At 38.8% G+C, this 26261-nt stretch overlaps 1 protein-coding gene across 4 annotated transcripts in view; it reads left to right on the top strand.

The window, feature by feature from the left end:
- gria3a (glutamate receptor, ionotropic, AMPA 3a) overlaps window positions 1-26261 on the top strand; it is a 49024-nt gene that overhangs the window by 10200 nt on the left and 12563 nt on the right. For all 4 annotated transcript variants that reach the window (XM_067439143.1, XM_067439144.1, XM_067439142.1 and 1 more), the window contains exons 4-13: window positions 5882-6069; window positions 8716-8769; window positions 8863-9024; window positions 9377-9544; window positions 9805-9909; window positions 11676-11783; window positions 14360-14566; window positions 15739-16112; window positions 17465-17663; window positions 25705-25952. In XM_067439143.1, the coding sequence (XP_067295244.1) occupies window positions 5882-6069; window positions 8716-8769; window positions 8863-9024; window positions 9377-9544; window positions 9805-9909; window positions 11676-11783; window positions 14360-14566; window positions 15739-16112; window positions 17465-17663; window positions 25705-25952 (1813 nt within the window). The remainder of the gene's footprint in view (window positions 1-5881; window positions 6070-8715; window positions 8770-8862; window positions 9025-9376; window positions 9545-9804; window positions 9910-11675; window positions 11784-14359; window positions 14567-15738; window positions 16113-17464; window positions 17664-25704; window positions 25953-26261) is intronic.

Consider the following 26261-nt stretch of genomic DNA (forward strand, 5'->3'; position numbering starts at 1 on the left):
CTTTCTAAGTCATTTGCCAGCAGTGAGTATTGAATATAACAGTTCACTCAATTTTCCCAAGCCTTCTGCCTTTTAACCAGACACTCAAGTAGTGACATATTCATTCTCAGCAGACTGAATCTGATAAAATTATTGCTTGATTTTGAAAGTCATCGCCTCTAAAAATACGACGTATACGACTAAATTGAGAGATAGGTAAGGAACATTTTAATGACGCAGGATGATAAGACTTTTACACATGTAAAAGTAGGTTTACATAACCAGGTGGTTTCAAGACCTGAGACTTGATTTGACTTTAATTAAGTTTCTTTTAATGAAATTCAATTCATGTTTTAACAAATTTCAATCTGGGTGGTAAACAAATCATTATTTGAGCATACCACAAAACAGAGATGCAAAACTGGGGTTAATTTTCGTACCTATACTAACACCAGACATCCTTAAATAAAAATCAGACCCAAATAAAAAATAATTGTTTGGTAACACCAATTTTGGTTAATTCCGATAAACATACAGTATTATTTAAGAAAACATTCAATGGCTTCTAGCCCACCCTGGAATGGAACATTCGCATAAAGAGATTCAACATCCATGGTCACTAAAAGAACAAGAGAGTTAGGTAATGTCACAGAATTAATGAGTTCAATGAAGTCCACAGTGTCTCTGATATAAGAGGGGAATGACGAAACCAAAGATTGAAGAAAGAAATCGACAAAGGCCGAAATCTTTTCTGGGAATGAGCCAATTGCTGCGCCTCATAGGCCTCCCAGGGGGAATGTCTTTATAAGCCTTAGGAATTTTAGGAAGCGTGTATAAAACTGGTGTAATGGGATGTTCAACACACATAAAAATCTACTTCAGCTTTAGTCAACAGTCCCAACTCTAAAAGCTGGTTTAATGAGTCATGTACAGATTTTTTAAATTGGGAGACAGGGTTGCTCTTCAACTTCTCATAGAACAATGTATTGGAGAGTTTCTTAAATTTACTCCACCCATATCAGCATTTTGAATCAGAAAGAATCCCAATCTTTTTTAAGTGATTCTAAGAGAGTTTCTATTTTTTGGAGGAACAAAAGTAGATTTACCTCTGATTGTAGCCTGAGGTTGTTCATTAGACATTCCACCATTTATTGAAGTGCCACTCCCAATGATGGAGGTATTAGAGTAATATCAGATACTGAAGCATCAGAAGCAGCAGATCCAGTCCGAGACGGAATGTTATCGCGCCCACTAAAAAACTCTCTAAGTCTTAAATGGGGGGATCATATCAATATACGTGTCAAATTTATTACAATGTGCAGTAAGTGAAAACGAAAGTCCTTTATTCAAAGCACTTAAACCATCATCAGAGATAAATCTACTAAATAGGTTAAAGACATTTAAATCCTCTGCACCATCTTTCGTGTCACATATTGAGTTCTTGCGGGGGTTTTTGCCCCTCATGCATTTTTTCTTCTTGGACGGGATAAATGTGACTTGCTCTCCTTTAAAAAAAAAACATGTAGACTGGGAGATGCTGGAATCTTAATCCAAAGGATTGGATGAGGATTGGGCTGACAAATACATGCCGTCATGACGTGACGTTTTTCGAACCAAACGAGAAGTGAATTGCTGCGATGAATGACGCAATTAATTCAGTCTCTGTTGACAGACCCTTTTATTCACATAGTTGGTGTCAAATTTACTCTTTTTAGCTGCAATGATCTTTTTTAAAAAAATCACAGATCCAATGGTTACATTCCAAGTCAAGTTGTTTCTTGTCTGGATACTTAGCCGACAGACTTGTTTTGACCTTGTCCATTTCTTTCTGTCTATGCCATAAGATCAAATGCACACTTGTTGAAAATTTCACACCATTTATCACAAAAGCTCACATTGTCTCTTCCCAAGTGGGGCTCTTGACCATATTTAAGCCACTTGGAAGTTCTTTTCACTTCCATATACAGTTGGTACGGAAAGTATTCAGACCCCCTTACATTTTTCACTCTTTGTTATATTGAAGCCATTTGCTAAAATCATTGAAGTTAATTTTTTTCTCATTAATGTACACACAGCACCCCATATTGACAGAAAACACAGAACTGTTGACATTTTTGCAGGTGTATTAAAAAAGAAAAACTGAAATAGCACACGATAGTCAGACCCTTTGCTCAGTATTTAATAGAAGCACCCTTTTGATCTAAAACAGCCATACATCTTTTTGGGAAAGATGCAACAAGTTGTTCACACCTGGATTTGGGGATCCTCTGCCATTCTTCCTTGCATATCCTCTCCAGTTCTGTCAGGCTGGATGGTAAACGTTGGTGGACAGCCATTTTCAGGTATCTCCAGAGATGCTCGATTGGGTTTAAGTCAGAGCTCTGGCTGGGCCATTTAAAAAAAGTCACAGAGTTGTTGTGAAGCCACTCCTTCATTATTTTAGCTGTGTGTTTAGGGTCATTGTCTTGTTGGAAGTTGAACCTTCGGCCCAGTCTGAGGTCTTGAGGACTCTGGAGAAGGTTTTCATCCAGGATATCCCTGTACTTGGCCGCACTCATCTGTCCCCCGATTGCAACTAGTCGTCCTGTAGCTGAAAAGCACCCCCACAGCATGATGCTGCCACCACCATGCTTCACTGTTGGGACTGTATTGGATAGGTGATATTTTTCTTCACACATACCGCTTAGAAGAAAGGCCAAAAAGTTATATTTTGGTCTCATCAGACAGACTGGTGGAGGGTTGCAGTGGTTGACTTTCTACAACTTTCTCCCATCTCCCAACTGCATCTCTGGAGCTCAACCACAGTGATTTTTGGGTTCTTCTTTACCTCTCTCACCAAGGCTCTTCACCCCAATAGCTCAGTTTGAAGTTCATTGAAATGAACTTCAGTGATTTTAGCAAATGGCTTTAATATAACAAAGAGTGAAAAATGTAAGGGGGTCTGAATACTTTCAGTACCCACTGTAGGTGAAAAGTAACAATTTACATTTGACCCTAGAGGCTTAAATAAAGGTTAGTATTACCTTGTAGTACAATGGTGTGTTGGATGAAATAAGAAGCGAATGATGAAGCATGATGAAATTTCATGCTTGAAACATTATCTATGTGTGAGAGTCCACTATTAAATGCTTGCCTTTTTGGAGCCTTGGTGTTTTGACTTTTTTTCAGGTTCGAAACGAGTGTTTTTTTTTGTGTTTTTTTTTCAAGCTTGATTAAATAAATGCATTGTTTATCATGACGTTTTAAGCTTTGAAACTTGCAGGATGTTTTAATGGTACAAAGACCTCTTATATATCAATAGATCGAGGAGGGAGTCAATGGCGGGACAGAAATCTTTCCCATTTCATTTAAAATGTCTTCATTTGTATTCTGAAGATGAATGAAAAGTCAGTGAAATTTAATCTAACATTAAAGCAGAGTCCAGAGAAAATCAAACAGAATAAACTATAAAAGAAAAAACACTAATTTCATAGGGCCCTAAATTTAATTGCAAAATTATGCGCTGCAAAATATTATAATCTTCCTCAGGATTTTTGTTTTCCAGTATAAATTCAAAACATCATTAGATCAAGATACATTTAATGACATGCAGACAGAAGAAATTAAGGCTTTTTTTCTGAGAAATTGAAAAAATGAAGTGAGTTTATGCTTAAAACAAGAACACGTCTGTCATTGTGTATGACAATGACTTGCATTTGAATTAAGTAGATTTTTCTGAACCCATTGGTAGATATTTGTTCTAATGTGATCATAAAATCTCTTTCAAAAGATTTCTCAAGATTTCTTATCAAACTTTAAGCTATTTATTGTAAAATTAATTTTAAAAAATGGTCTCTAAAATATGGAGATCGGTTGGAAATCGCATTGTGAAGTGTCAATAATACAACTCAATGTGTGCAACTCATTTACAACGTGTTATGTTCCCATGTTTCTTTAATTGGTCTTAAAAAGGATTAAAAAGGTCTGACTTGCTGTATTGAGATGTTTTTTAAAGTGGTTTAATTTCACAGCAGTGACAAACAGTGCTGAAGTTTAGAACAAACACAGTCATTTAAAGAAAAAAGGAAAAAAGAATGTCTGTTATATGAGTTAGGCTTTTGTTCACAAAAATATTAAAAATCTGATTTTGGTTTGCAAATTCCAGTTAAAGAGACATCACTGTATATATCGGGCATAGTGACAGCAGAGTCAAACACTGGTATAACAGAGGACAGTTTTCCTTTGTTTGTTTTCCAAATCACCTGATGGGCTTACAGCCAACAATCACACATTTTTCCTAGCTTGTTTACTCTGAAGAGAGTGCTTACAGGGACAGTTTAAGATAACGAGAGAGGCATTATTATATCCTCTCCAGGGATCTTCTTTAATGGATTAAACCCATCATACTAATGCACGGAGTAGCAGTGTATACTTACAGCTAGAAGTCAATGGAATTTTGTTTGGAACTCCACTTCTTAATACAATAGGCGATGAAAGTCAGAGACCACATTGATCATGTGAACTCATTTGCACAAAAGGTCAGACACAAAATTCTCTTTGGAATCAGATCATTCTCAAATCATGATACAAAGACTGTTTTAATGTTACCACCCTTGAAATCATCCATTACATTCAGCAGGGAGTTGTGCTGGTGGTGCCAATCTTTAAATCACCACAGGGCTCTTGGATCTGTTAAATATACTAAACAGTGATGATTAAAATCTGCATGAGACTGGAGTCTTGGCTTGCTGATTAACAAAAACATTCAGAGACATCAAGTTGTGGTGTTCAGATGGGTGCCGCAACATTTGGCAGAGACGCTTAATAAATAATGCAAAAGGCCAGGTATATCATTTGGAAAATTAATCTGTGAGAGAGGTCAAGAGATATTTAATGAAGGGTTGTAAAGGATTTTGTCCATACAGTGTTTAGCAAGACCCTCTTAATTGCTAATGAGGAAGGATGTTTAATTAACTCGTAAACCTTTGCGGGTCTGAGGGCTGCTATCACATGGCACGTGCTCTCCCTCTTAATAACACGTATGACTTTAAGATTTGAAGTGCTTGCGTGTATGTGTGTCATTTGAATTCTCACCTCTCTGCGAGCTGTCAGTCTTGATTAATTGGTCACTGCTAAACAGCCTGGCGGTTTGGCACTCTAGGACGTATGCTAATTAAAATAGTGATTGAGTGTGTGTGTGTGCGTGCGCCCGTGTGTTGTCCTATAATGAATGTGATCGCAGGGCTAAAAATGAGACCAAATGGAACAAGGCTGATTTGTGTCCTGTGTGTATGGCCTTAAGCTGGAGGTTATAAAGGGTGTTAGTGAATATTTCTTTTACTTTTGTGTCTGCTTTGAATCCTCTAACAGGTTAGGTACCTGTTGTATGTTGTCTATACAGAAAATCATCCATCCATCCATTCATCCACATTTTTACGGTAATCTTAGCTTATATCAGTGCAAACAAAACCCTCACTCGCTGGGGTGGGGTGCCTATGCAGGGGTCTGATATGTTCTGCAGTGGATCTGATGTATTGCAGAAGACCTGATTAGTTGTGTGAAAGATTTGATTTGCAGTGGATCTGATCTACAGTGGAGTGTATCAGAAATACATAATTGAAGTTCAATACACACCTGCACAAACATACAACTGAAAAAAATATGTGTGTGCCAGTGAATTAGCATCATTGGTGCGGAGTTGCAGTAATTACATTCACTCTCAGTCTTTTTCTCTGCCTTCCCTCCTTTCATCCCTTCAGATTTGCACCGCATCAGCAGTTCCTCTGTGTTCTCAAACCAGAGAGAGAAATGAAGCAGTACTTGCTCCATCATTCTGGCCCAATTCTGCCCCGTTACTACATCTACACAGGCCCGCTGTAGCAGGGTATTTTACACCATGCATTATTCTCTCTTTCTCTCCCAGGGTTTTCCATCTTACAGGCCATCATGGAATCCGCAGTGATGAATAATTGGCAGGTGACGGCACGTTCGGTGGGGAACATAGTGGATCCGCTGGAATACCGACGCATTGTTGAAGAAATGGATCGTCGCCAGGAGAAACGCTTCCTCATCGACTGTGAGGTTCAACGCATTAACAGTATTCTAGAGCAGGTAAATAAAAAAACATATTTTTGTCTGTTTACAGTGAACGTCTGTCTGTCGTTGTGGTAGATCAGGAAAAGTTTTGTGGTATTGATCAATACCTTTCCAAAATTCAACTGTCGTTAGCAAATAAGGTGATAAAAATAGTGCACGTTAGAGTGTGTGTGTGTTTGTCTAAGTAGGGCACAGCGTCCTGTAACAAGGGAACAGTGAGAAAACTAAAAATACTCCCTTTCCTCTCATCCAAAAATACAGCCCTCAAAGGTACTGTTACATTCTCAGATTCTGTTTGTCTCTTTCACTTATTCTTTCTCTTTTCACTTTTTTACCCTCTGTCTGTATTTTCTTGTTTTTTCCCCACACGCTCATATGCTTGGAGACGGCGTATAAAAGAATGTGTGTGTGGGTTTGTGTCACTAGGAGGTCACAGAGATAATGAAATCCACAAGTAGATCAATCAGTGCTCAGAGAAAGCTAATAAGAGCGCTGCGCTTTCAGCAGACTGGCTGTCTGCTGCTGTTTGTAAATCAATAGCTGTGTGTGTGTGGGTGTGGTTGGGTCGTACCTTTATGTTGTGCCTAAGAGTCTGCAAAGCTTTCCTGGCACAGCACTAAAAATTTCACTATGGCCGATGCGTTCAAGTTCTGCACCTTTGTAGAAGAATAAATAATAACAGTCCTGTGATGTGTGGGAAGACGCAATATTATAACAGTTCCACAGTTCCCAAAAGGTTTAAACAGGACCATGGAAACAGTTCCTCCATCTCTGATTATGTGACAATAGGCACTACTGACCTGATTGATTTAGTAAAAAAAACATTTAAAGGGGTGATGAATTGAGAAATAGTCTTTCCCTTGAGCCTTTAATATATAAAAGGTCATGGTAATATAAGAATATTCTGCAAGTTTCAGAGCTGAAAACTTCCTTGTTAGTAAAAGAAAAGAAAACAAGGCTCTCAAATCAACGGGTGCGTTTACATGCACGTTCTTAAGCCGATTATGCCTAATAAGCCGACAATGAGCATGGTCATGTAAACGCGGTAACCCGTTTTCTTTTATCGGAGTAAGGTCATAATCGGGACAGGTAGTTTTTTGCCTCTTACCTCGATTTCGCGCTGCATGTAAACAAGCAATAAACACCAACGATAGCAAGATAATCGTTTGTAAGCGAGACACAGGTCGACACTGGATTTGCAGACATATTGAGATTAAAACACAATGCTGTGCCTTCTATTGGATACAACAGAAATGGTGCAACACACTTATGTGAGTAAAACATGTTTTTATATATGCGATAGTAGTTATTGCATTGTTAGAGATCGTATTGATTATGTGTACGTGAACTGAATACCAGCATGTTGTCATAGGCTGGAGAATCCCTTATTTGTTGGTTTATTGGGAGATCAGACTCCCAAGGCACGCAATGCCCAACGTCCCGGGGCTATGTGTTTTCCAGACAGGCTAGTAAAATGAAAGCATTTCGGCAGGCCGGGGATTCTTAAATGGTAAAATAACATTAATTTCTTGATCTCTGTTGTGTTTGCGCACGTGTGTGTGTGTGTGTGTGTGTGTGTGTGTGTGTGTGTGTGTGTGTGTGTGTGTGTGTGTGTGTGTGTGTGTGTGTGTGTGTGTGTGTGTGTGTGTGTGTGTGTGTGTGTGGTTCGTGCTTATATCCACTGATCAGGCAGCCCAAGTAAATAAAAAATAAAAAAAATAAAAAAATTAATCAATCGCGGGTGGATGAGAGATAAATCATTGTTTGTTTGATTAAAAAGTTTTGAGACTGAGCCCCATCAGAAAATTATTCCGGACGGTTTCAAAACAATCCCTCGCTCACGTGAACCAAAAGGGAGCAGAGGCTCATTAAATATGCAAATCTTATCCAATCCTAGCCGTGGGCGTTTACTTCTAAGTCTTCAGTGCAGCACGCCCATCACAACCCAGCGTTCAGGAGAGAGCCTCAAAACCAGTGTAGAAAAAAGCCTATTACTAATTAGTTATGATGTTTTTGAATGTAAAAACATCTTAAGTTGACCTCAGACAACAGTATAAAAAAATGTACAAAGCCAGTTTATGACACCTTTAAAATCCATATTTACATAGATGGAATGTGGTGATTATTTAGGTTTCGTTAACAAACATGTCATCTATCTGTCTGTGTCTGTTTATCTGTCTGTCTGTCTGTCTGTCTGTTTATTTTACATACAAATTTTTGTGGTAGTGACAGATGACATTTTTCGTTAATTTAAAATAAAATATTTTTTATTTTTTATTTTAAAAATTCCATGACATGGCAGAAACTATAAAATTACCCATAAAATTACAATAAAAGACCTTGTCACTCATGGCCACTGACTTTTCCCTAGTATTCAGCTATACTATTAATAAAAAGAAAGACACCATTATTTTACCCCAGTACACATTTTTGTTTTTTCAATTATTTACTATTAATAAAAAGAAAAACGTAAGCAAACCTTTTCTTTCCACTGCTGGGACTGCGAAGTGCCCATAGTTACAGAATCATCCTTCAGCAGTTAAGGCTTTTGCATTGTGCCAATTTCCCCTGTCATTAATTCATTTTGATGTCATGTCCACTTAAACTCAATGATAACAAGGCATAATTCTGTGTGACACTCCTCCATTCTTTTATTTCCAGGTTGTGATCTCAGGAAAGAATAGTCGAGGATATCACTACATCCTGGCTAATCTTGTGAGAAAATACACACGCATGCACAGAGCTCTTATTTCCTAACCTTCTGTGAGAGAACTTTCACTTTTGACTATTGGCCATTGCTCTCTGCAGGGGTTCGCTAACATGAGTTTGGATAAGGTGTTTTCAGGCGGAGCAAATATTACCGGGTTCCAAATCATAAATCCCGATAGCCCGATCGTGCAGCAGTTTCTCCAGCGCTGGGAGCGGCTTGACGAGAGAGAGTTTCCTGAGTCTAGAAACACTCCTCTGAAGGTCTCTCTCTTGCTTTATTCTATGCTTATTTATGTGCATTTGTGATGTGTTTATTTGGGAGTGTGCCACTTGCGAATATGCTTTTGGAGTTGATTTGTATGCGTGTATGTGTAATTTATGGTAACATATTTTGATGAGTTTAATGTAGCAGTCATCCAGCAGTTTTATTAACCATCTCTTTATGTGGTTTTTGTTGCTGAAATTCTCCAATTCTGCACCTTACTCAACTGGTCACTGAGTGTTTAATAGAATATGAGCACTCATTTGTTCAAATTATAATGGCAAAATGCAGTGTATTGTAAAACTGCTTGTCTTATGTGCGGTTCTCTTTCTACACTTTTGTCATGTTTAGTATACATCTGCGCTGACACATGATGCCATCCTGGTGATAGCTGAGGCATTTCGGTATTTGAGACGTCAACGCGTTGATATTTCCCGTCGAGGAAGTGCAGGCGATTGCCTTGCCAACCCAGCCGTACCATGGAGCCAGGGAATTGACATTGAAAGAGCTCTCAAAATGGTAGGAAGGGTCCACAAAGGGCCTCAGACAGAGACCTCTTCTAAGAATTAGGGGGGAAAAGCAGCATTCACATTTTTTACTATCAATGAATGTACAATGCTGTTTAGATATGCATTTACAATTGTTGGATTTGGTTTATTTTCACCTGTATGATTAAATGATACCTATATTACCTATAATAATGTTGTTTCATGCATTTCTTTTTTGTTATGCTTGTTATTTTGTGGGTGTTACTGTTCCGGTGTGCTTTCCTCCTGCAGGTTCAGGTTCAGGGTATGACAGGAAATATTCAGTTTGACTCCTTTGGACGGCGATCAAATTACACCATTGATGTTTATGAAATGAAACCAGGAGGAGCCAGAAAGGTTAGTGGCTCTGGGAGGGCAGTTTCTATAAATTCACACATTATTACAGTCACAGTAAAGCCACAAGTCACTTTTGAACATTCAGCATTGCTGAAAATATGCCCCCATTCATGAGACTAAATATATTTATACACTTACCAGCCACTTTAATAAGTACACCTCGCTAGTACTGGGATGGACCCCTTTTTTGCCTTCAGAACTGCCTTAATTTTTCATGGCATTTTAATTTCCAGGTGCTGGAAATATTCCTCCAAGATTTGAGTCCATGTTAACATGATAGCATTGCGCAGTTGCTGCAGATTTGGCTGCACAATCATGATGCAAATCTCTCGTTCCACCACATCCCAAAGGTGCTCTAATGGATTTACATCTGGTGACTGTAGAGGCCATTTGAGTTCTGAACTCATTGGCATGTTCAAGAAACCAGTTTGAGATGATTTGAGCTTTGCGACATGGCCTGTTATCTTACCTGTCAGTTAAACGATGCTCAACTGATACTAAGGAGCCCAAATTGTGCCAAGAAAATATCCTCCTCATTACACCAGCAACAGCCTGAACCGTTGATACAAGACAGGATGGATCCATGCTTTCATGTTGTTTACACCAAATTGTGACACTACTATCAGAATGTTGCAGCAGAAATTGGTACTCATCAGACTAGGCAACATTTTTCCAAACTGTCATCTAATTTTGGTGAGCGTGTGCAAATTGTAGCCTCAGATTCCTGTTCTTAGCTGACTGTAGTGACACCCAGTGTGTGTTCTACTGCTGAAGCCCATCTGCTTCAAGATTCGACACGTTGTCCATTCGTAGATGCTTTTTCTGCGTACCTCAGTTGTAATGAGTGATTATTTGAGTTACTGTTGCCTTTCTATTAGCTCAAATCAGTCTGGCCAGTGTCCTCTGACCTCTGGCATCAACAAGGCATTTTTGTCCACAGAACTGATGCTCACTGAATATTTTCTATATTCAGTGTATATATATTTTCTCTTCTTTGGTCCATTCTCTGTAAACCATAGATATAGTTGTGCGCGGAAATCCCAGTAAATCAGCCGTTTCTGAAATACTTAGACCTGCCTGTCTGGCACCAACAGCTATGCCATGTTCAAAAAACATCTCTCTTCCACTGTCTGATGCTCAGTTTGAACTTCAGCAGATTACATTGACCATGTAATGCCTAAATGCATTGAGCTACTGCCATGTAATTGGCTGATATTAGCATTAACTATCATTTGAAAAGGTGGCTGGTGTTTTTATATATATATATATGCAATGGTGTTTTTATTAACTTATTCCCCAATTTCCCATAATTTATGGCACAATGATTCATGCCATTGATGGAATTTTACAGCTTGTTCAAATATTCATACAACAATATAATCTAGGGGCTGTGATTTTTTTTGTAAAACAAATGATCAAAAATGCTGATGGTGAAAGAGTTTAGCAATTAAGGCAATTTTTTTTGCGATTTTACCCTCTTTTAGCCACTCATTAAATGTTTAAATCTGTTGCCCTTTTTTTTTCTTCTTTTTTTACCATAAATAAAAAATAATTCTTTAAAGGTCAATGGAAAAAGTATTTCCCATGAAATGACTCCTTTAACGTGCATGTGAATGCTCCAGCTATCCTCATACTTGTTTTCCTCCTCCATCATTCATGAGATCATGTTTCTACTGAGTCATTCTCTTTCTGTATTGCTTTTCTTTTATTGGTTGACGGTGATTGATTTTATCTATTTATGTTTTTGCTGTTTCTGTCCCTTGCAGATTGGCTACTGGAATGAATATGAGAAATTTGTTTATATAGTGGAGCAGCAGGTTACCAACGAGTCCTCCTCTGTGGAAAACAGAACCATTGTGGTCACTACTATTATGGTACACTATCTAAAGCTGCTTTTAAATATACCAAACCATGATCCTTCTGCCCTTTCAGGTTTAGTGTCACAGTTGCATTGCATCCTGGGGGGGCAGAATGTTTTTCTGTTTTGCTTTGCTTTGCACTCACTCACTACATGTTGAAACAGTCGATCACAGAAGAGTGTTTCAACTGTATCCGTGTGAGTGCCAAAGCATTTTCAGTTCCATTCCAGTGGCCTGTTGTAGCAGTGACATCACAATACTGGCTTTGGTAAGAATTAGGTTAGAATGTTCCTCTCTCTGCTTCTTTCTCTTCACCAAACGTAAGTACTGTACGACTGAGATGTCGGGCCGGATCCAAAAGACAGTGTACATTAGGACACATGCACACAAAAAAATTGGCTGATGGTTTTCTCACACATGATGTGTTTTGTTTAACATCCCCTCCGAGTTTAGATGTTCTCTGCGTTTTCTAGCTGAGGTCCTGTTTTTGTAATTTCAAACTGTCCAATCAGATGTGCCCATTAGGTACAGAAAGTTCATTACTCATTTAGCTCCCTAAAAATGACATAATCGTCCCAGCAAAAGCGAAGAATGTGAGCAGGGACGTGGCTATTTGAGCGAGTGTGAGCAGTGTCCAGTCAATAGGAAATCAATACAATTAAAGTTTTTGCTTAGATTGGCTTTTACATAATTCTCTAATTTATCAGAGGCTATTTAAGTGCCACATGGAGACGAGTTGTGGTTGGGAACCAGCTCAGAGCCTTTTCATTCAATATTATGCTCCGGTAATATTACAAAATGAAATGCATACAAATGTACTGCCACTGTTGAGATGCATCCAGTCACATCCAGACCAAGCAGCCCTAATTTTGTAATTCCAAACCAACCCAAAATGATGAACTATGGTTTTATACCATTTTAAAATAGCAAAATGTAATTAAAATTTTACTGTCCATCCCATATATTAACAATTAACAAGAAATGCAGAACTTCTGAATCTAGAGCATTTCAAACAGTCCATGTGCCAGGCTTTGCACGTGGAAATGTTTTGCCTACTGGACATGTTACGTTTGATGACTCGCTAGCTGTGTTTAAACAAACACGTGTTAATTGAACCAAATGCTGGAAGTGAATGGGTTGGGGCTGTGGAGTGATTACAGCTGGGCATAAACGAGTTTTATAATGATGTCCTTAATGAAGAACTCTGAGAACTTGAGGGCAGGGGGGTGGAGGGGTAGGGGTATAGAGACGAGGACTAAGATGGAACTGAAAGAATATTAATTAAAGAGTGAATATGGTAATTAATCTTTTGAATAATGCATAACCTGAAGGTCACAGAAACCAAATCTTAGTGAGGAAAAAAAAACACTTCAGAACTGTGTCAATAAGGAATAAAGTTATTTTAATACAGGTACATGATTTTAATTCATTAGAAAAGTGAGCATTTATAAGACGAGTCATAATTACATAATTAAACATATTTCACTCTAGTTAGTCACAGAAGCAAAGTCATATTTAAATGTACCACAAGGTTCGCCTTATGTTACATTTAAAATGATGATGACCTCTTTCTGACTCTGCCTATGATGATCTCATAAGTAGATACAGAAAGTGAAAGAACTAAATCTTATCTTAAGGTTAATTAGATATTTAGCTTGTGTATAGAAATCTCATAAACGGTATGAAAATACAGATGATGAGTTTAGATGAACAAGTTTGTAAAAAAAGGTGAAAGAAACACTAGAGTTTGATCTGATGCTGTTAAAGCAGAATTTCGATTGCTTTTATTGTTAGAGTTTTATGAGTTTCATCATCATTCATGTTAACGTTTGGCCTGTTTAAAATAGTTAAAAGCAAGCATACATGTGAGAAAACCTCTGCCAACCTCTTTAACCCACCTGCATGCGCTGTAAACGTACATGTGTGTGAGTTTAAGCGAAGCCCCCCTAAACTTGCTTGCTTTAGACTGATGAGTGACTCCTAATGAGAGGACCTGCAGCTTCACTTCTCTGTCAGCTCTTTCCACTTTGAGAAATCAGATTCCACTGAATAGCACTGTCCACAAACCCAAAACCCAGTTTACATACAAACTAGCCTTCCTCACAGCTGCTGTTTGTTTGGTAGCTTGGCTGTTAGTCACATTGCTGTTATAAGAGTCAAAATGCATGTTTATATTTCTGTGTGTGTGCGTGCGTGTGTGTGTGTGGGCATGTTTTTGTGAAATATGAGGACACGTGTATAATTACATAGGTATGACACAGGTATTACAAGGAGAGGGTGAAATGTGAGGACATTGGCCATGTCCCCACTTTTCAAAATGCTTATAAATCATACAGGATGAGTTTTTTGAGAAAGTAAAAATGCAGAATGTTTCCTGTGATGGGTAGGGGTAGGGGGATAGAAAATACGGTTTGTACAGTATAAAAACCATTATGCCTATGGAATGTCCCTACATTTCACAAAAACAAACGTGTGTGTGCGTGTGTGTGAAAGAGAGAGACATATCAGCATGATTGCAGACTAATGATTTTTTGTGTTTTTTGGGCTGCCAGTCTGAAAGCCAGCTGAACCTCATCTGATTTGGTTAACAGGAAGCTCCATATGTAATGTACAAGAGGAATTATATGCAGATGGATGGAAATGATCGCTATGAGGGATACTGTGTAGACTTGGCATCAGAAATCGCAAAGCACGTGGGCATAAAGTACAAACTTTCCATTGTAGCTGATGGGAAATACGGAGCACGCGACCCTGAGACCAAGACCTGGAACGGCATGGTTGGGGAGTTGGTATATGGGGTGAGTGCTGGGAAAATGATCCGGTAATGGGAAAGTTCTGGTGGTGGGATAGTGGCTGTGTGAAGCCAGCAACACTAGGCCTCATATATAATCACTGACCACTCTGTCAAAATAAAAGTCACAGAATCGCTGTTTATTTTTCTTTGCAGGTTTCAAGATCTTTTCAAATGACTGAGTTTGGTGCTTGTCAGAGTTCTTCTTAACATTCATTCATGTGTCACATGATTTATTTTGACACTGTAATGTGATTTTTACATTATTTACAGTCTCCTGGTGTTGCTGACGTCACCCAAGTCTTTGGTCATGGTCAGTGTTTTTACACAATAAAGCTCCAAAGTAATTTCTCTAAGCACGTTGATGAGGCACCATATGAGTAAAGCCATCAAAACAGAAAAAAAGGCCATTTGTTTCCTGGTTACTGTTAAAGTTAAACAACGCAACCTAATCTCTAAGAATGAGAAGCGTGTGTTTGTCTATGTTTTTGTTTTGTTTTTGTGTGCTATTCAACATATCCTGGCTATATGAGATGCATATCAATTATTAATCTCAGATCAAGAGTTTTTAACTGCATTCTCAGTCTTCTTTTTTTTTAAACTGAAATGATCTTATACACAATACTGTAATGCACTATGTATCATCATCCTATCGGACATCAGTTAATGTTGGAATTTTAAATATAATGGTATATTTTAATAATATAATATTGAATTTAATATAAATTTATATGATCTGGCATTTTTTGTAAACTATTTATTGTCCATATCATGCAAAAGCCAAGAAATAATTCTTGGCTTCTCTGTATTGGCCAGAATTGAGTGCATTCCTAGACACAATGTTATTATGAATTTCTATTTAGTTCTATTTGTTGAATTTTACATTGAGTTCTGAGTTGCGTTCATAAGCAGATGGAGACAAGAAGGCATTATGGGACAGAAGTACATGGTAAAATTTTGCTACATACCGTTCCAACATACAGTTAAATGTAAAGAGTGAAGCAGAGGTTCTCCTTTATTGCTGTTATGAACCTTACTGAAACAACTGATTTACTCCTCAATTCTGCAATGTTTTGTCATTTAGACGTTTGAAAACGATCTTATCACATTTCCATCATCACACCATGACATTGTTTTTTCTCGTACTATGAACTGAGTTACTGTGTTCCATGTTTCCAGAGAGCAGATATAGCTGTGGCTCCTCTCACTATAACCCTTGTCCGGGAGGAGGTGATAGATTTCTCCAAGCCCTTCATGAGTCTGGGCATTTCCATCATGATCAAGAAACCACAGAAGTCCAAACCGGGAGTCTTCTCCTTCCTAGATCCCTTGGCCTATGAGATCTGGATGTGTATCGTGTTTGCATATATCGGTGTGAGCGTGGTTCTCTTCCTGGTGAGTCGTTTTAGTCCATATGAATGGCACCTGGACGAGAATGAAGAGGCGAAGGATCCGCAGACGCCGCCTGACCCACCCAATGACTTTGGCATCTTTAACAGTCTCTGGTTCTCTCTTGGAGCTTTCATGCAGCAAGGATGCGATATCTCGCCAAGGTTGGTGTATTTTTTAGCCCGTTCTTGTTTCTCCATCCTCATCTGTCTCTCTCCCCTCATCTTTGCATTTTATGGTTGTCTTGTCTTTCATGGTGCATATATGTTATTTTACTTGGGGTGTTTCACTTTTCAATAAGCTAAAGCTTGTCTCTTAACCCGTAACTCATTCTATCATCATGTCACTTGATTCATTCATTCACTCACTCAATCACTCATCAGTCACGATATTGTCACTACAACTGCTCCTGTCTTTATCTCCTCTTTTCCTCTTTTGAGATACAGCTTTTGATAAATCGGTGGTTCTCAATTTTGTTTTCTACCTTCAACCCAATAATATGATCATCTATCAGTTTTGCTGCCATGTTTTGGCTCTTAAAATGACATATAATCATTTAACAGATGACATATGATCATTTAACTTAAAAAATTATGTAGCAACAAACTATTTAATACACCAGCCAATGTCAGCAGTTACTGTAAGTCATGTTTGCAGATAAGTTATAAAGTTTTTATTCAAACGTTTGCGGTTTAATAAAAAAAAGTGTATTCTTAAAAATAAAAACACAATGAAAACTGCATGTTTTGGACAATGATCCAGTGTTTGTTGAATTATGAAAAGTTACATTGTATACTGAATTTCTTTCTTTTTTTAAACAGAAAATGCCTTTTATGATATCCAGAAATAAATGTGTAAATACACAAATTATACTGCTTTGCAGGCTCGATGATAACGGGTTAGTTCATCCAAAAACATACTGTAAGTGAACTGAACAAGATTTGAGAACTGCCTTACACTTTGAGAACCACTGCTTGACAAGTGATGCTGTACATCAACTAAAATAATTTATATTCACCATGTGTTGACTGTAAAATGTACAGATTTTCTGTCTTTCACTCTCTTTCTCTCTTTCTTGGAGGGCTACCGTGTTCTTGCTGCATGTCTCTATTTTACTGTCAGCAGTTTGGTGTTTATAAACTGTTTCAGTGGAGGAGTGTCAACCCTCTTCACTCATTCCATCGTTCTTCTGTTCAGTCATTCGATTTTCCTGCCCATCTTACTCACCAAATTCCTCTTGGATTCGTGTCTTTCATTCTAAAGGTGATCTTTATGACTGTTTCGTCCTCATCTTTCTGCCGGCCCTTCATTAGAGAGACCTGTCCAAACAGAAGCTTCAATTGTACTTTGAGCGTTTGTCTTGTCCGTTGCTTGAAGACCTTTGCATCATTTATCACCAGTAATAGCTTTAATATGTCTTTATTAAATGTTAACCTTTCACAGGGGATTTGTTTGCTCTCCTATTGTCTCTCTGTCTCTTTCTCTCTCTCTCTCCCTCTCTCTCTCTCTCTCTCAGGTCTTTGTCTGGCCGTATTGTTGGAGGTGTTTGGTGGTTCTTTACTCTGATCATCATTTCATCCTACACTGCGAATCTGGCTGCTTTCCTCACTGTGGAAAGGATGGTCTCGCCTATAGAGAGTGCTGAAGACCTGGCCAAGCAGACTGAGATCGCCTACGGAACACTCGACTCCGGTTCCACTAAAGAATTCTTCAGGGTAAGACAGCAAAAGAAATGTTCTATCAAATGCAATATCACTGCCATTTTTAGCCAAAATTAGGAAATAAACGTGATTGTTATTGATAATAGTAAAAATAGTGTTCCATGCCAGTGTTTTTTTAGGTTACCAAACATATCTTGATATTATTTACATCTGCACTACCGTTCAAAAGTTTTGGGTTGGTATGATTTTTTTTAAATGTTTTTGAAAGAAGTCTCATATGCTGATAAGGCTGCACTTAGTTGATCAAAAATACAGTAAAATGTAATTTATTCCTGTAATAGCAAAGCTGAATTTTCAGCCTCATTACTCCAGTCTTATAGCCTGACGTGGTCATACTCAATTCTAGTCAGAATATGAGTCTGAAACTGCTCCATTGGGCTGTGATTATGAGGCGTGTTTCAACCGAACTAGGAAAGACATCAATTGGACAGACCTACAACCAATCAGATCAACGAAGGGACGCATAACGTTACTTGTCAAATGTCAACAGAGCTCAACTGCACTGTGATGCCAAGTCCGCGTTTTTTCCGCGGGTTCTTTTCTATGTCTGCGGGTTGAAGCGACTATTATGTGATATAGACCCTGGAGTGCGAAAACACACATTTTCCCCCCAAACGCCATTTTTTCACCGGAGAACCCCCCCTAGTAGTTGCCGCGTTTTGTTGTAAAAACTTGGCAACCCTGTCTGCACGCGCGCTGAAATCAGGCTGGAATACACGATCTTTGCCAGTGTTGCTGGAATACACGATCTTTGCCAGTGTTGTAAAATAATTTAATGATACACAGAGTACTTACCCAACATCATCATCATTTCTGAGAGAAATTGTGATGGTGAATGCATATACAAACAAGCTCTACGTTTAGGATTCAAACAAATATAATCCAAGCCCCTTTGATGACGTGCATGATTACATTACTGTTGATCATCTGTCCGTCATCGTCTACAACCCGCCCTCGATGATTTCATTGGTCCGAACAGTTTCTGTTCGGGGATAATCACTCCTCTTTGGAGCAAGGCCAGACCGAATTGCCCGACCTAAAAAAAATTGTGGGCGGGGATAAATTCGGCTGGCATCCAGGCTACCAGTCTTAAGTGTCACATGATCCTTTAGAAATCATTCTAATATGCTGATTAGGTGCTCAAGAAACATTTCTTATTAATGTCGAAAACAGTTGTTCTACTTAATATTTGTGCAGAAACTGTGATACATTTTTTCCCCGGGTTCTTTAATAAATAGAAAGTTCAAAAAAACAAATTTTTTGTAAGAATGTAATAGTTTTTACTGTCATGTTTGATCAACTAAAATGCACAACATAGACTTGTGTACAGAAATACAGCATTTTCTCCACCATATAATGTTTTAAAATGAATTTCATGCCATTTAGCCACACAAGTAACCTAGCTTTTATTAAAATAATATTCTAATATCAATCTAGCTTACTGCAGTGTGCATCAAGTATCTCATAACAGCCAGTAATGTTGACATAACTTTTAACACACTCAAATGTATTTTTAGTTTGACTGTTTTCACCAAGTAAAACAACGCTGCATTACCCCACAATTTTAATTTGTCAAATAAAGTGACCTGTATGAGTAGTAATTCAGCGCTTGCAGCGGTTTCATTAGAATGAACTAAAATAATGTAATATTAAGTGAACTGCAACATAACTGTAAAACAAGTTCAGGGAAGAACCACTGAACCAGCAAACGTTAAACATATCTTTACGTATCCAGAGCTCCTTCATGGGACTCGGGACTGGTGTGTCGCGACTCGTGCATCGTCCATCGGCCTCATTCCAGTCCCACAGCTCTTGGCCACATCCTGATTTATACCACAGTAACGATGATAAAACTTTAATACATTAGCTCATTCATGAACTTGATTTCTGCCTAAGTCCCGTCAGATTGCATTCCTTCAGGCGTCATCACGCCTTTGTTATTGTTTTGAATAACCGACCTCTAGGGGTGAAACATACATACTTCGCCTTTAATGGATCCTTGCTGAATGGATGTCAAATGGAACTAAATGGATGTCAAATGTGCCAAAAATCTTCTGCCTGTCTGAACAAAGCCTAATGTACATTATTCAACTCATTAGCCAGTAGTAGCTGAACTTAATTTATAAATTAAAGGAGACATTCAAAATGTGCAGTATTGGAAAGGACTTTCAGGATTGAAAAATGCTGACATATGGGATTATATGTGATGTTGCTTAGATGACTGGTCATAAACATCAGAAATGTTTACTTCATTATAGGCTTACTTTACACATTAGGGGAGCAAGAACAGAAAATTATTGTTCCCTAACACCTAGTAATTGAAAGTCAGATTCTTGTCCACAAGCTTTACATAATCACAAAATGATGTCACAAATACACAGTTCTATTATTAAAGCACCCAATAATTATGTGAAACTTGTATGTTTACATGTCTAAAGTATATATAGTTGATAAACTAATCTTAATCAACTCACCTTCTTACATAAACCATGAGAAACCATTAAAAAAAACACTTTCATTTCACCCCTTAATTCAAGTTAACTGCTCGTTCACGCAGATGCTCGAATCACCAGCTCATTGGTTCATCGTGGACATGTCCAAAATGTTTCCTCAGTTCGGTGGACTGGTAACTCAAGAACTGTTGAAACCATTAACCGACTCTTAACTCGAGAGAACTGCTTTCAGTTTACTGCCGTTGACTCAAACTACTCCAATCAGATCACTTCTTAGATTTACAGTTCTTTTTATTTGTTATACTTTATGCTTTTCAGCAAAAGACATCAGAATCGTACATTTTGCCCACTTAATGAAACCCTCGGGCAGACAATTCTCAGCTGTGTGTGTGTGTGTCCGTGTGTCCGGTATGCCCGAAAGGCTGTTCTCAGTTCAGTGTACTGTTGGACTGACTGGAGCACTGAATGAGTTGGCAAAAAAAACGCATTATATACTCCTTGATATTGGCTCATTTTGAGATGGAGTGGTTGTCAGACACGTCTAAAAGTGAATTTTGATTGATAAACTAGATCTGTGTTGACTTGAGCCACAAACTGTTTCAGATGGTTCAGTTTGATTTGGTGTCACTAAGAAGAACCGCTTCAAAAGAACGGTTTCATGGCTAACTGGACATCCCTATAATACACCTGGCGCGATGCGACACAAGGCGCAACGCAAGTGTTTTTGGCTCGTTTCAGACCAACACATTTATCTTTTTCACATCCAACGCCCCGTTTTTTTTTAAGTAGCAAATGCGCTCGCGCCCATCTGTTCGCCCATGGGGATTGCTGGTCTGAAAACAAGGTGTGTTCAGGCGAATTGTTGGAATTTTGCAACTGAAATTTCAGGGTTTTTTTGTGTTATTTAAAAGGGCGCATTAGTAATATGTGCCTATAGGCGGGTACACAACGCACATACACTCTGCTTATTACACACAGAGGGATGCACAAACCGCACACAAACCTTTTTTAATTTAGATTAAAAATAGAAGGATTCCTCTCTGGAGAAGCGCTCAGTCTTTCTGCTCGCAAATCCCGCCATGTAAATAGCGAATCTGCCATGGTGCAAGCGCAGCTGGCTTTTAAAGGGAATGAGAGATGAGCCTCTGATTTGTTTATTGCACGTTACACCCAAAACACACCCATGATTCATTACGAGCAACCTATTTGGACCATGCGCCTGGTGCAACGACCTTTTATTTGTAAATCTATTTGTTCTTCGTGTCAGAAGAAACATGAGCGCTTGGAGTACATCAGAAATAGAACGGGGCATCAGTTCACTGTCGGGATTTGTTGTGCTGTGCCGCATCTAATATAGACAGCATCACTGATTATTATGGGTTATATTGGTCGTGTTGCATTACTCATGTCTGGTGTAGACACAGTGTTAAATAACTTGAATACAAATGATGTATTTTAAAGGAAAGCACATTTTTGTGTGCCTTTACCTGCAAGAATTTCGGACAATAAAAATACGATGACAGTCAAGTGACAATCTGAAAAAGATGTCACCACACACATGCAACCATTTTTGACTGAAAACATGTTTTACTGAATCTGTGTCATATACCGTTTTCTAGTGAGGTAGCCAAAGGCAGAGTGTGTGTTTGTGTCTGTGCATGTGTGTGTTGAGATGACAGGGAACAGGGCAGTTTTAAGATGACCCAGATACACCACTGCTGATGAGCTCATCTTGTCATTTCACCTTAATGTCACGATTACTCGCTAATGTGTGTGTGTGAAAGCAGATATGCATGTACACACACTCATACATGCACGTAATCAGTCACTCACAGTCACTGTCACCTCTCAGACCCACGATAGAGTGGATGGAGTCAGAGTTTGAGAGAGAGAACACATGAAATGAGGTGCCCTTCTGCTCTTCTCTCTTTCATGAGTTGTCATCTGCTAACACACTGGATCAGAGCAGAGATGACAGGAGAGCAGCTGACACAGAGTTGGACTGAATGTGTGTGATGTGGAGACAGTCTCCACCTTGTGTTCATAACATAATATTGCAGCAACAAAAAAACATCAAGGCAATAAAAGTGAACTCTTGGCACTTGCAAGTAAAAAAGAAAATTCAGCTTTTTAGATGGTGATGGCTGACTGAGTTTAGGGTTTTCACATAGAAATACAATGTGGATATAATGTGGCAGTTAACAGGCACCATGAGTATTTAAAGAAATAATCATTCTATAATCATGTTATTCTTTATTTCTTTCATGGAATACAAAAGGAGAAATGGCTGTGCTAGTTCTCTTTTTCCATGGAATTAAAATGTGATGTCTGACCCAATCAGACTTCAAAAAATGCAAAAACACCATACAATTACCATAATGAGACCTATTTTATTTAGCCTTGATCAAAAGTGACAGAGAAGACATTTACATTGTTACAAAAAATATATTTCAAACAAATGCTATTCTTTTGAACTTTCTATTTATCAAAGAATCCCCCAAAAATATTAAGCATCACAACATTGACAATTGAGAATAAGAACACTGATGATGATAAAAAATGTTTCTTGATCATCAAATCAGTGGTAGATGGACTGCATTTATATAGCGCTTTCAACAGACCCATGGCCACAAAAGCACTTTACGTATTGCCTCACATTCACCCATTTATTCACTCATTCACACACCGACGGCGGTGTCAGCCATGCAAGGCGCCATCCAGCTCGTCGGGAGCAGCTGGGGTTGGGTGTCTTTCTCATGGACACCTCGACACTTGGTCAGGTGGAACCGGGGATTGAACCACCAACCTTTCGATTTGTAGACAATCTACATGAACCACTGCCACCAGTATGTTAGAATGATTTCTGAAGAATGGGGTAATGATGCTGAAAATTCAACTTTGCCACCACAGGAATAAATTCGATTTTAAAATGTATTTAAATAGAATACAGTTAAATCGTAATAATATTTAAACAGTAGTAGTAGAGGCTTATTTAAAAATCATATTGACCACAAACTTTTGAACAGTTGTGTAAGTTTTTAATTACTGATAATCATTGCATCTAGGAAGTCAAGATTTTTGAGGAATAATCACCCATCCAATAGTATAACTTTGGACTTTATCTTTACCACATCATAATCATTATTTTTTCTTTTCTATTTCATGTCGCTAGTGGCACAGACATTGCACACTTCCTCCTTTGAATTCTACAGTTTGTGCCTGACAACTCAAGAAAAACACATTAATACAGGCACTTATACACCAGCTGTGTGTAGGTCAAGTTAACCTACTTACATGTACGATGCGCCTGAGTGTATGTGTGTAAAATGGTGTCCTATAAAAGTAGGAGTGTGTGTCTGGCCTAATAAATGTAGGTGTATGTGTGTTTACTCCAGAGATATCCTGTCCACTACATAACCATTTATATCTAGTCTCGCAAGAGATGGATACAAAATATTTATGCACCTTACAGCAGAATTATAAATATGATTAAACCATAATGTATCTGTTCTTCATTCATTCATTCTCTGCATTCTGAATGTGAGGAGGTTGTGTGGGAGAGCAGTGCTGCAATGTTGAGTTTTTTTCCTAATATAGTCTTGTACTTTAACTACAGAGACAGCTTTTTTGTAATGTCACTGAAAAGAAAAGCCTGGACGGACAAGCATGGCAGATGTTTGCTCCTCTAGAGAATGTGAGGGAACTTTGCAGTTAATAATTTTCTATCTTTTCCACTACGATTTTATACTCTGCTCTTGTCACGTTTAGTCTTATGGTTGCAGGAGTCTCCAAGATCAAAAGTCCCTGAAGGATCTTGTACAAAAGAGAGGAGAGTTTGAGATCTTTAGTTGACAATGTGTCTGGGGTGGGATATACATGTGAGACACCTGAAACACATACACACATGCACTTATACATTGGCTGTTTGTAAGTCAAGTTTAAATCCATGTTTCTTGTTTTTTTGTTTTAAATCTAATGAGCATTTAAATGGCAGACCATAACATATGGTAATGGTGCCACATGTATACTGATGAAAAGCTAGAAATGCTCCTGGAATACAGGATATACACTGATCAGGGATAACATAATGACCCGATGAAGTAAATAACACATCTCTTCATCACGCCACCTGTTCATGGGTGGGATATATTAGACAGCAAGTTTATGTGTTAAAAGCAGGAAAAATAAGCAAGCGTAAGGTTTTGAGCGAGTTTGACAAGGGCCAAATCGTGATGACTGGGTCAGAGCTTCTCCAAAACGGCAGCTCTTGTGGGGTGTTCCCAGTCTGCAGCGGTCAGTATCTATCAAAAGTGATCCAAGGGAGGAACAGTTGTGAACCAGTGACAGGGTCATGGGTGGCCAAGGCTCATTGATGCACTTGGGCAGCGAAGGCTGGGTTGTGTGGTCCGGTCAAACCGACAAGCTACGGTCTCAAATTTCTGAATAATGTGATGGTGGTTCTGGTAAAAAAAAAAAAGTTGTTAGAATTTGTGTATAATAATAATAATATTAATAATAATAATAATAATGCGTTCGATTTATATAGCGCTTTTCAAGGCACTCAAAGCGCTTTACATAGAAGGGGGGCATCTCCTCAACCACCACCAATGTGCAGCATCCACCTGGATGATGCGACGGCAGCCATATTGCTCCAAAACGCTCACCACACACCAGCTGATTGGTGGAGAGGAGACCGAGTGATGAAGCCAATCAGGATATGGGGATTATTAGGAGGCCATGATGGACAGGGGCCAATGGGCAAATTTGGCCGGGGTTACACCCCTACTCTTTTCCGAAAGACATCCTGGGATTTTTAATGACCACAGAGAGTCAGGACCTCGGTTTAACGTTTCATCCGAAAGACGGAAGGCATATGGGGAAACATAGCCGCAGGCCAGTCAGGGTACGCATGCTGACCCCTGTCCACAGCCAAAAGTGCCAACAGTGGGCATGTGAGCATTAGAATTGGATGACAGAGCAATGGAAGAAGGTGGTCTTGTCTGATGAATCTTATTTTCTTTCACGTGGAATGCCGGGTGCGTGTGCATCGCTTACTTGTTGAACACTTGGCACCAGGATGCACTATAGAAAGAAGACCTCTTTCAACAGTATAATGCACCCTTCCACAAAGCAAAAAGGGTTCAGAAATGGTTTGAGGAGCATAACAATTAGTTTGAGGTGTTTGCCCTCCAAATTCCCCAGATTTCAATCCAATCGAGCATCTGTGGGATGTGCTGAACAAACAAGTCCAATCCATGGAGGCCCAAACTCACAACTTACAGGACTTAAATGATCTGCTGCTAACATCTTGGTGCCAGATACCACAGCACACCTTCAGGGGTCTAGCAGGGTCCATGCCTCGACGGATCGGGGCTGATTTGACAAAAATGAACAATTTTCTTAACATATAGTGGAGAATTATCACTTGTGATGGGCTGCTGTAGGTTACAAGATGAGTCCCAGTCCATTCTTGCTGATAAGAAATTTTAGCCAGTAAAATGTCATGAAACACATTTCTATCTCTTAACCTTCTTTTAATTTTCTAACCTTTCCATTCATTTCCTTTCTTTTCTCTCTTTCAGCGTTCAAAGATCGCCGTTTATGAGAAAATGTGGTCTTACATGAAGTCCGCGGAGCCATCCGTGTTCGTTAAGACCACCCCTGACGGAGTGGCTCGCGTGCGCAAGTCAAAGGGGAAGTTTGCGTTCCTGCTCGAGTCCACGATGAACGAATACATCGAGCAGAGAAAGCCTTGCGACACTATGAAGGTGGGAGGGAACCTGGACTCCAAGGGCTACGGCGTGGCCACGCCCAAAGGGTCGGCATTAAGGTGGGTGGAATAATATAACAATTTCCTCTGTTGTTATAGTATTCCACCTACCCTGATTCCACCATCTCTCTCTTCTCTCTGTCTTGTTCATGTTTCGTTTTTCATTCTTATTCTCTCACCCTTCTACCTTTTTCTCATTCTCTCTACGTCAAACTCTTTTTCATTCTTTTTTGTTTTTCATTCTACCTGTCTCTCTTTCTCTTGCGGTAAATGATAAGGTAACCGTGTCTTGTGTGTTAAGTTTTTTTATTTTTAAGTTACGTATGTTGTGTTAATGTTTTACCGTGTTTCTCTCTACAGAAATGTCAC

The sequence above is a fragment of the Pseudorasbora parva genome, chromosome 3 (genome assembly GCF_024679245.1).
Source record: "Pseudorasbora parva isolate DD20220531a chromosome 3, ASM2467924v1, whole genome shotgun sequence".
In the NCBI taxonomy this organism is placed as follows: Eukaryota; Metazoa; Chordata; class Actinopteri; order Cypriniformes; family Gobionidae; genus Pseudorasbora; species Pseudorasbora parva.